Source organism: Podarcis filfolensis, assembly GCF_964270895.1.
Source record: "Podarcis filfolensis genome assembly, chromosome: 5".
NCBI lineage: Eukaryota > Metazoa > Chordata > Lepidosauria > Squamata > Lacertidae > Podarcis > Podarcis filfolensis.
In genome coordinates, this window is record NC_139608.1 from 67,426,128 (window position 1) to 67,437,907 (window position 11,780).

An 11,780-nucleotide genomic window follows, 5' to 3' on the forward strand; every position below is an offset into this window, starting at 1 on the left:
GAGGATACATTTCTGGTAAGCACACTTAAAGGTGAAGGGGCCCCTGATCATTAGGTCCAGTCGTGACTGACTCTGGGGTTGCAGCACTCATCTCGCTTTATTGGCCAAGGAAGCCGGCGTACAGCTTCCAGGTCGTGTGGCCAGCATGACTAAGTCACTTCTGGCGAACCAGAGCAGCACACGGAGCGGTACCTATTTATCTACTTGCACTTTGACATGCGTTCAAATGGCTAGGTTGGCAGGAGCAGGGACCAAGCAACGGGAGCTCACCCCGTTGCGCGGATTCGAACCACCGACCTTCTGATTGGCAAGTCCTAGGCTCTGTGGTTTAACCCACAGCGCCACCCGCATCCCTGTAAGCACACTTACTAAGCTGTAAATGCCCCATTGGACTTACTTTGAGTAAATATGTTTAGTAACGCAGAGCATCCAAGTCACAGCCCTGAATTCACCATTTCCTACTTGACCCACTAAGCACCATGATATTGCAAGAGAGCAGGGATTCTGCAGGTGGGATGGCAAGATGGAGGAAAGGTTCACACAACAGACCAAGGGACACTCTGAGAGAACAGTTAAGAGTGTTGAACTAGGAGTGATTAAAATCCCCACTCAGCTTTGAAACTCACTAGATAACCTTGGGCCAATCACTTCATCTCCATCTAATCTCCTTCACAGGGTTGTTGATCTGATAAAGGGGAGGGGAACCTGTGTGTTTCACTTAGCTCCTTGGAGGAACAGGGACAGAAATATAGCAAGTAAAATCAGTTTGAATGATATGTGAAACTATGCCACAAGTATGCATTTAAAATATGGCAATTGAAATATGGGTAGTTTCTTCCACCAGCTTTTGTTCCATATGTGTAATATATCTCCATTTCCTAATAAAGAGTTCAGTTCACAAGTCTGACACTATAAAATTCAGAGACTTTGTAGCTAGGAAACTGAACAGGACACCCTGAGCAGAAGACAGGAAGAGAAAAGGGCATTATATCCTCTCAGTTTGAGAAGGAACCACGCCCCCACCCAAAAAAAAAAAATTGACTGTCAACAGATTAAAATCTTCATATTTTCCTAATTAACAATTTCCTGTTTTGTGAGAGGCTTAGCCCAGCAGGATCTTTATAGGGTTAATGTCAATAACTTTGTTGCTCCAGTTGCAATGACTACCGATTAGTTTATTTGCATAAGTCAACATGCTACATATTATGTTTAAAACCATAAATGGCTTGGGACCAAAATACATAAAGAACCTGTCCTATCAAGGTGGTGTATTTGACAGGAATACTGCCCTTCCCTTTAATTGCACCCAAGCTGTGGAACTCCCTGCCTGGACTCCACCTTACCATCTTTTCACCACTGAGAGCAATCTTAAAACACAAGAAGCTGGTATAAATTGAACCAACATAAACTAAGTCAGCAAACGTACACCGGATCCAAATGCCATTCAGGACTAGGCTGAACTGCCCTAACCTGGAAGAGGGAAAAAAAGCATTTAAATTGAGTTACACCACTCTTTTCGTTGCCTTAATTTACTCCAGGTTACATAACCAACATGGATGTGATTAGGATTCAGCCTAGGTTTCACTCCCTTCTGTCCTGCCCCCCCCCTTTTTCAGAGTTTACATGGACACGGGTGGCGCTGTGGGTTAAACCACAGAGCCTAGGACTTGCCGATCAGAAGGTTGGCGGTTCGAATCCCCGCGACGGGGTTAGCTCCCGTTGCTCGGTCCCTGCTCCTGCCAACCTCGCAATTCGAAAGCACATCAAAGTGCAAGTAGATAAATAGGTACCGCTCTGGGGGAAGGTAAACGGCATTTCTGTGCGCTGCTCTGGTTCACAAGAAGTGGCTTAGTCATGCTGGCCACATGACCCGGAAGCTATACGCCAGCTCCCTCGGCCAATAAAGCAAGATGAGCGCCGCAACCCCAGAGTCAGTCACGACTGGACCTAACAGTCAGGGGTCCCTTTACCTTTACCTTTTAAGATCCAATAGGGTCTGCTGAGCCAGGATTGAGGAGATATGCTAGCCTATCTCTGGCTGAGCCAGGTTAAGGGAGTTAAGCTGATCAGCTGGATCCTAACCCCACTCATCCTGGCAGATCTAGCCTTAGAATTGTTCCCCAAGCCTTGTTTAGGCAATTGTTTTGTTAGGTAAACCAATTTTTACTTTTTGCTCTTTTCTTGATTCTCTCTCGACTTTATTTGATTGCATTTGTATAATAACAGTTTCAATGTCTTTTAAAGTTTTCTGTAAGCGCCCCAGGATGCTACATAACAAAAAGACAGGACACAAATGCTTCTGCATGTAAAATTTCTGAAATACAGTAGAAGCTGCAGCGTTACTAACAGACAACAAGGACTATCACAAACGTAAGTTGCTACAATGCTGAAACCCTGGCTGCTGCCAAATAGTAATGACTGCCTGCAACCATTTATTCACAAGGTTTGCAGTACTAGAAGTGATTTAATTATTCAGCTTCATAAATTTAACTCAAGGTTGTTAAAGGAGTCACACACTGGCAAGAAAAGGCTACATGTAATATCTGCCCAATAGCAGTGAACAAATTGTGCTGTAGACTCAGCAGTCTCATACTGACGTACACTATCTGTGGTACTCAGAGTTCTCAGTGTTTAATGCCTTCCTCTTATGCACTCAAAAAAAAAAAAATGCCTTTACTATTTCCTCCAGAGCATAGAGGGGCCCACAACTAAATAAAGGGTTAGAGTCAGGGCAAAACAAGAGCTCAGGCCCAGAAAAAAATTTTTTTACTAAACAGAATACTTTTTGTTAATGGTCTGCTGTATGTTGGGAGTGAAGCTTTCTTGCTGTTGAAACCTAATAGTCACAGGTAGGACTGAGAGCAATAATTCAGAGTCCAAGGAATCTGGTTGGAGCCCTAGAGCAACTGTTAGGTAAATGGGCAGTGGGTGTTTCCCATTAGGCTGGGTAGCCACCTTCTCAATGCGGAACGGATAACTTTAAAAACTCCATACCAAAATAATGCCACCTTGTGCAAACAGAATTCTCTCGCCTGGAATGGTCTGCAACTTTTCTAGACTTAAATGTAAAAATCCTGCAAGCGACCTTGTTTTACTCAACCTGCTTTTTGTAATACATCTGTACATCATCGTCATTCTTGTGTAGCACATTTAATTGACCTCTGCCTAGGGGTACAGTTATCAGTTTATTCGTTTTTATTAAATTTCTACATTGCCCTTTATCAGAGGATCACAGGACGGTTTGCAATATAAAAACACAAAAATGCATACCATAGCAACAACCAAAAATAATTCCCCTGCCACACACACATTTCAAAAGCCATAGATTGTTTAATTAGCCAAAGACCTGGGTGAAGAGGAATGTTTTTCATATATAATGAAAATGCCACGTGAGCCTCCCTAGGGAGAGTATTCCACAAGTGGGGAGCCACTACAGATAAAACCCATTCCCTTGTTGCCACCCTCCAGACGTCTTATGTAGGTGACACATGAAGAAGGGTCTCAGATGATGATTGTGGGGTCAGTTCATACAGGGAGAGGCGGTTCTTGGGGTATTGTATTCCTGGGCCATTTAAGGCTTTATAGGTCAAAACCAGCATTTTGAATTGGGCCCAGAAATTGGCAGTCAGTGCAGTCGGGCCAGGATTGGCGTTTTATGCTCCCTAAGTGGAGGCTTCTGCAGTGTGGCAGAGGAAATATCTTTTGTTGGCAAAGAGGCCAAAAATAAGTGTGCTAGGGGCAGAATGAAAAGCCACTTCATTTCCCCAACACACCCCTGAAAGGGGGCAAAATCTATGCCAGCCCTGGAGCCAGTGTAATTTCCCTTCCTGTTGAAAAACAACAACCTGGGGGGCACAGGAAAAGCACCTCCTTCACCTTCTGCTGTAAAAGCAAGCAGAAGGGCTTTGAAATGGTAGTTCTTCTGGCATGCAATTTCCCACCACTACCACTGTAGGATTACTCTGCATTATGGATCCAATGTTATACCCACCCATTGGGAAATAAGATGCAATTAATCAATGAATTTCTTAGTAGACGTGTATAGGATTATGCTTTAAGCTGACATAATTTTGCATGGGGGAAAATGCTCTCATATTATTTATGTCTTACGCAAAAGCATTCATAAGTAATTATACCAACTATTAGTAGGTCAAAAATGCTTCCTTAAAATAAATTCAGTTTTTTTTAATGCTTTCATTACATTTTGAAGCCCTATTCCTAGCGCACCATGTTTGAAGTAGGTGAAGAAATATGCCACTTGGTTAAAAAATAACAACTAAAATGAGTCATTTCATTGTTATATTGCTTGTGGATGTGAACAATAAAGACAGCTTACAACAGCTTATTTGAAAATAATTTAATGTATTATCTTCCCATACATAGTTCCGAGTACATTCTAAAGGTCTTTTTTTTAATACACTTAATGAGAATGTACAGTTTACAAGACAAAACAAAAGCAAGGTCACAAGTATTCATTCCTAACATACATTGTAGTGTTTAAGCAAGGCAAACACCATGAATTACATCAGTTGCAGCATACTGTATACCACACATCTAAAAATCTTCAGTGAAATGACTTAAGACCTCATTTTTACACCAATTACAAGTGAGCAGAAAACACTGCAATATGGTTGTTTGTGCGGTGTCCAGATCATTCATCATTTATGCATCTTTTCTCTTGATGATCAGAGGTCCCACATTGTCTCCCGTTTCATCATTATGGTTTGTATGAGACCCATCACATAATGGAAACTAGGGAGGAAAAAATGCCTTAAATTTACTTTTTTTATATACAGCAAATAGCAATTCACAAACAACAAGGAAACCTAAGAGTGGCCTGATTTATACCAAGTCATGGTTTGTTTAGCTTAAGTGTTGTTCACTTGAAAATCTGAATGCAGCCCAGTGGATAGCCATGATTTATTTTCTGGCAAGAAAATCAGAATGTAATGCTATGGGTTGTAGTTGGCTTATAAATCACTGATTTTAAAGACTATGGTTGGCATTATTTCTCAACCCAACGGCCTTGCTTAACCATGGTTTGTTTGACTATTCCTTCCCAGGTACCTGCCAAACTACAGGCCCACAAGATCAGCACAGGTGGAAAACAAGTTGCACTTTGGAGAACCAAGTCACAGTGTATTAAGTGTGAAACCAACACACGGTTGGCTAAGCAAACCATGATTAATACAAACCATGGTCAAGAGTTAAATGCTGTTTACAGCCAATGCTGAAGAAATTTGGCTATGCTACCATCTAGTAATTTAGTAGGCCATCAGAAGGTATCACAGTTCCTGTGCTGATATGACAGAAGACTTGTCCGTACTAAACTTAGACCTAGATTCAACTAACCCACTGCACTAGCAGAAGTCAGCAATGGGGCTTCTACCCTCTCGTCCCCCAAAATCTATTCTGGAGAGTCAGGAGAATCCCAAAAACAGCACATTGGGGTGGGGGGGGGAGAGCAGGGTCATTCTGCCTGGCTTGCAAAAATGCTTACATTCACAGGACCATCAAAAAAGTGCAATTTTCAATTCCTGCCATTATAAATAAAATACATTTGTCTGAGGACTAGTATCAACATTTGGCCTTGAAAACAAGGACAGGATCAAAGTATTTCAACATATTTGATCAACATTTCTGCTTTATTATACAACCACTGCTACAATTTACACTATAATAATTCATTTTTTGCTTCTAACATTGAACAACCTATTCTCCTGTTGCAATATTTCTTTTCCCACTATAACCTACCCCTCTCAGTTGTCTTTTAAAATATGAATGCTTAAACATCAATATTCAATGGTGTTTACTCTTATGTTACATGCTCTCAGGAGGAAACCTTCCTCATATGGAAAATTGCTTTGATTCTAGAAATAGCCGATTATTGGACTTTCCTTCAATGGCTGCTTCTAATTCAGTTATTCCTTCTGATTCTTCGTGATGAACTAAAAGTAAGTACTTTGGCTGTGGAGGGTTCAGCTAATTTGTAATTTAAAAGTTACAAGATATTTGCCATTTTCTTCTCTTACCTTCTTAGACCTCCAACACCGGCAGTACACAGCTTTCTCCCCCAAATCTTCCATATCAAATGCATGAACTACCTTTGGGTTATCTTTCTGGATATGGAGATTTACCATCCCATTACAGCATCTGTCCTTGCTGATAAATTTTTTGTAAGCAAGATACCCAATGGCTGCCGCTCCAGCAGCAAACGTAACGGCTGCAATCCATTCAACTGAAACAGAAATATGGAGAAATTGTTAAAGAGCACTCACTAAGGCCTTTTGTGCGAACTGGTGCTGAGAAGTTACTGTCTGACAGAATTTTCATTTTCTCCTCATACAAACTTCATAGCATTTAGGAGGGTTTAATCTGCGTTCCCAAACTGCCAGAATATAAACTGAAAGCACTCTTTCCCATGCATGTCTACTCACTAAACACAGAAAGATTTTGCTTCCAAAGTGTGCACAGGATTAGCGCCTTAGGGTTACATCTAATGTTAGACCTATTCTGAATACAGACATTGAAATTAATGGACATAGTTAACATGAGTCCCTTGATTTCAGTGGGTCTAGCTCCAAGTAAAACCTAGTTGGATTCAACCCCTAAAATGCTATTCTATACCAAGTGGTGAGTTTGATCAAGTTCAAATATACGATTGTAGCTTTAGTTTTTGTTCTGACACTCATGGAAAGGAACCACTTCATTTCTTTTGTGTAGACCCAGTAGAAGGGGTAAATAAACTTTGGAATACTAGAAATCGTGTTTCCCTTCTCAAGGAAATGCTTAACCCTCAAGACTTCTTCCCCCTCTCTATGCAACTTAGGGCACAACCATTTCCAAGTACGGTAAGTACTATTTTCAAAAGGTCAAAAATGTAGCTAACACAGGACTTTAAGGAATGCCAAAATGAGAAACAAGTAAGTTAGATCTAAAGAGTTACATAGAACTACATATTGAGACAAGAGATAACCTGGAAATGGTTCTAATAGGAAGAGAAGGAATTCCAATATTATCCGGCAGGTAAAAATAAGGTCACTAGTACATTTATTTATTATTAATCTAGTACTCTGTTGAGGAAAGAGAAGTCAACCTATTCATCAATCACAATCATTGACACAATGCATGTTACTAGCTTCCAGGCTAACCAGAGGTGATTAACTTTGCAAACAAGCAAATATTTCCCAATTAAAAATTCTAAAAATCCCACTGACTGCATTGGGATTTATGTGTTTGGATTAGCAACCCTGAAGATGCAATCTTGTGCAATAATTCTTTATACCTTGTCCACACTGTTATTTCAACAGAAGGCATTATGTTGAATCAGGAGTTCCACTAAAGTAGGAGTAGGAACATTTTTAGCCCAGCAGGCCAGATTGTTATCTCCCCCATCTGTCAATCAGCTGATGTCACAATGAGGTCCACTGGCCTTTTTTGCTCAGAGGTGGTCTTCAGAACCCTTTCTCAAAACTCTATTTTGTGCAGGGCTTTGAAAGGGGCTTCTGACAATCAGCCAATTATTGGATTTTCAGAAGTTCCTTTCAAAGTGCTGATCAGCAGTGCAAATAAACACACTTTCAGCTAAACCAGGTTTTTACCTGCCCTGACCTCATGCACAGCATCAGGTACAGAGAAAGTTACTGCAGCTTGGCCAAAACAGTCTCATAGGCCAAATGAGGGTGCCTGGTTGGCCTAATCAGGCCTGCCAGCTGGAAGTTCTCCACCCCTGCACTAAAGCAAGGGGGGCAGTCAACACAACCAAAATATTTACCCTAGAAGCTTCAGCAGGGCTTCCAGGCAGACCAAAAATATTCCAGAGTGTAGGAAGCTTAAGCTCCACCAACTGGTCCCTAACACCTATGTGCAAGTCCATAACACTTTTATCTGGACCAGCTTAAGAACAAAAACCAGAAGTGGGCTGCTTTTGCAGAATCATCACAGAATTCTTCTCAAGCTCAGTATTAAATGAAGGGAGGTGGGAAGAGATAAAGTTGTTAGCGAAGACATGGTAGAAAGTTGTGTTTACAATGTGTGGTCGCAGTATGAAGGCAGTGTTTTAGAAAGACTGATTACAGTTAGAATCAAAATGTTTTGAGAACACCCAGTTATTTTTCTGCAGAAAATGTTGCATTCCAGAAGCTCATTAGTAATACAGAATAGATGCCATTAGCCAGACTTGGAGGTTTCGGAGTTTTTAGCTTTGTCTACTAAAGAAAACTAAGATAAGCATGTTGAATTAGGTTATTCTCTAGATCTGGGACATCAGAAAATTTACTAAAGCAAATGGAAGATTTTCTCATTTGCAAATTACCCTAATTTACAGAAGAATTTTCCCTATAAAAATTGTCTGGAAAAATCATATCACACAACCAGAGATATTTCATGCTGAGCAGAGAATAAGACTAAGCTCTGCAAAAGGCTTCCTGGACAACCATCTTGGAAACTGCAACATATTGGAGGGCATGGCAGAAACTCCATCTGCACCAAAAGTATTCTATTTACTCCCTCTTCTTTATCTCTGCCTGCCTAGAGTTCTGTGAAACTGTAAAGTTCTTACCGTCAATATCTAGCAAGCCTCATAAAACTGTTAAACTAGACTCTCAATTTAACCAACTGTAGTGGAGCAACACAGCTGCTGCTGAATATTTTTGTATATAGGGGAAAGTCCTTGGTGCCGTGTTTTATTTCCAAGTTCAGTAGGACAAACAGCTCACAAACTCCATACCCACACATGTCAATACAACAAAAGCTATATAGTATATAACTACACACTCATGAAATCCAACCGGTTCATGTCAGACAGAACACAAGAAAGGATGGACCAACACATCACAAAAAGAAGCTTGCAACTTTCAGGTGCCCTGCATTTATTGAAAGTTAGTGGGGTCTAACTACATACCTGCAAGGCTGCACCTGTGCCATAATCACATATAAACCATAGTAGGGAACAGATCACGCAGACCAAGAAAAATATGGCAAGAGTATTCTGATTCCAATTATTTAACTTAACTAACATAAGTGGAGGATGGAGTGCTGCCACCAAGAGCACTGTAGGGCACAAGGAAAATGGGTGATCGGGAACTATGGTGAATGTATATCATATACAAAAGGAATGAGCTATATAACATATGATCCCGACAGGCACCTGCCTAAAATGCTGGACAGAGACACCTACAAAAAATTACAACTCTGGGTGTGCATCAGGTGTCCTTAGAGATGTGAATGCCCAGAAACTAAGGCCTGAAATTGGGAGACTTGACATGGAGTAGGGAATAACACAAATACTGAAAACAGCTATTACAGCAATAGTGCTTTATTTAGTGTTGTTGTACAGCACCCGGCTGCTTTATCCTGTTTTTCATCACAAGATGACAGTTTTGCTCTACATATCCTGGAACTTGAAAGATTGTTACTTATCCAGGATCAAAGAATAGTTAGGTCCCTTTAGATTCTGAACAAGCTTCCTCAAACTCAGCCCGCCATATGTTTTGAGACTACAATTCCCATCATCCCTGACCACTGGTCCTGCTAGCTAGGAATCATGGGAGTTGTAGGCCAAAAAAACATCTGGAGGGCCCGAGTTTGAGGAAGCCTGCTTTAGAATCTTTTCTTCTTTTCAAAGCTGGGCAATAGTTTTCCAAAATTATGAATTAGCAATCAGCACCCTTAGTTGATGTTGGTTTGCTAAATCTTACAAGTAAAAACGGGAGAATCCCAGCCAGTTTCTGACTATGTGCCAAGTGCCCTCTGATCACTATTGACCAAAAAGCCAGCCCTGACATCAAAGTGCGCCTTTTAGGCAAACGAAGCCCTGAAGCCTCTCCCCTTAGGAGCAGGAGCCTGAATGCAACCTTTCTCAAACCGACACCTAGTTACATTTCCCCCAGCAGGAGCACTAAACTACCCCACTAATCCCCAAAGGTATTAGTTAAAGGCGCTTCAAGGGCGTCCACCACGAGCAGTTCAGAGGCCGAGCTTCACCACGCCCCCTTCCAAAAAGAGCCAAATTCCGGCTAGGAACGCGGTGCCTCAGCTTAAAGAACTAAGACAACAATTCCAGCAGCCGAAATGCTTGGCATTTGCAGCGCAGTCACGAGTTCCTTTGTTCTCGGCGCAGAAGTCAGGCAGGGAAGCCCGACTGTCGGAAGTGCGCGGCGCCCGAGGGCTCCCGCGGAGCAAACAGGTGCGGGCAGAAAGGCGAGCGCTTAGCCAACGCCTGCGAAGATGAGCCGAGGAGGGAAGGAGGAAGAAGCCTCGGGGCATCGCTGCTGCTGCGCAGCGCAACGCTCCACAGCGGCGACCGGAGCCCTGGAGGGGAAAGAACTGCTGAAGGTCACTGCAAAAAAAAGCCCAGGGGAGCTGCAGAGGTCGCAGGTGCAAAACTGCTCGCCCCCTATTACAGTCAGGCTGGGTCCACTTTATTAAAAAAAAAACTATGCCCCGCCCGCCTCGTTGCAGGCGCCGCATTCCCGGAGCCTTTTCTCTTTTCCCGGCCGTGAAGATGCCTGTTTTTACGGGGAAAGAGAACTGCATGGCACACAGGGCCCCGCGCTAAGGTAACAGGTCTCTCTCTTTCGGTTGGCAACGCGGGTAAAAGGGAGGAAAGAATTGCTCGGGAACCACGGAGAAACCCACATAACCCGCCCCCCTAAATGCCCCCCCTTGCAAGGGCGCCGCTGCAATCCCGCGACCTTGCACGCTCTTACCCCGCACGGAGGAATTCGACCCGAGCCCCATGACTGCACCCCGGACGCACGCCGCGCGGCCACCCTCTGAGGCTCCGGCGAAGGGCGCGCGAGGCGGGGCGAGGGAAGCGACACCCGGCGGCGACGCGCCTGCGCGCCAGGGCTTTTAACATGGCGCCGGCCGGCCGGGGGCGGCCTCTCCGCTTCAAGGGGCGGGGCAAGCGCTGCAAAACCACCCAGCGCGGCTCTAGCAGGAAGGGTGGAGGGAGGTCAGGGGTCGGGAGTGAAATCGCCTGCGGCTGGAGACTTAGAGACCTCGGGGGTGGTCGGGAGGATTAAAGGAGAAGGGGAGGAGGAAGAACAGTCAATGCCACCCTGAGCATAAATGCTGCAAATGCGAGAAGCAGCTGAATAAATGAGCCGGGAAAGATTTGGGGGACAGATTTGCTTCAGGATGAGAACGGAAATCGTGCTCCTGCGGCGCGGCAGCAGCGGGAGGCCCCATTAGCTAAAGTGGTGCTTCAAGTTAAAAACAGTTTCAGGTTAAGTACGGACCTCCGGAACGAATTAATTACTTAACCTGAGGCACCACTGTATCCAGATTATTTGGAAAAGTAGATCTACTATTATGTAACTGGTGAGGATGGGCTGAACAACCCCAACTTTCACACATATGCAGCAAAAAGAAAAATAAAGAAAATCAGTAGAATAGCCTATGCAGTCTTCCAATACCAGTTATGTAGTGTGCAGGATAGTGGTATCTATGGTTTCACTGTTGTGGTGAACTAATGCCAATTTGCATATATTAAGAATGAAATCTCATATTTATTATTTTGTCTTCACCGCATGTTCCAAGTAGCCCTGCTACCTCTTTCTTGTAAAAGGTTCTGCTTTACAGATACATGACACACAAATTCCATAGCAGACTTCCTCAGCCTTGTGTCTTCCAGATTTTTGGATTACTACTCCCATCATCCCTCACCATCAAGCTATGCTGGCTGGTGCTGATGAATTATCAAGTCCAAAACATCTGGATAGTACCAGGATGGGAAAGGCTGCTTAATGGAGATGTTGATTGTCTGTCTGCCATGC

The 11,780-nt window shown here is 43.2% G+C and overlaps 1 protein-coding gene across 1 annotated transcript; it reads right to left on the reverse strand.

Annotated features, from left to right (window-relative positions):
- Nucleotides 1-4,342: 4,342 nt before the first annotated feature.
- CISD1 (CDGSH iron sulfur domain 1) lies at nt 4,343-10,857 on the reverse strand. The gene is made up of 3 exons (XM_083614281.1): nt 10,710-10,857; nt 6,033-6,238; nt 4,343-4,752 (listed from the first exon to the last, which is right to left on the reverse strand). Exons 1-3 carry the CDS (start codon nt 10,738-10,740, stop codon nt 4,663-4,665), a joined length of 327 nt encoding a protein of 108 aa, XP_083470407.1. The 5' UTR covers nt 10,741-10,857; the 3' UTR covers nt 4,343-4,662.
- Nucleotides 10,858-11,780: the final 923 nt, after the last annotated feature.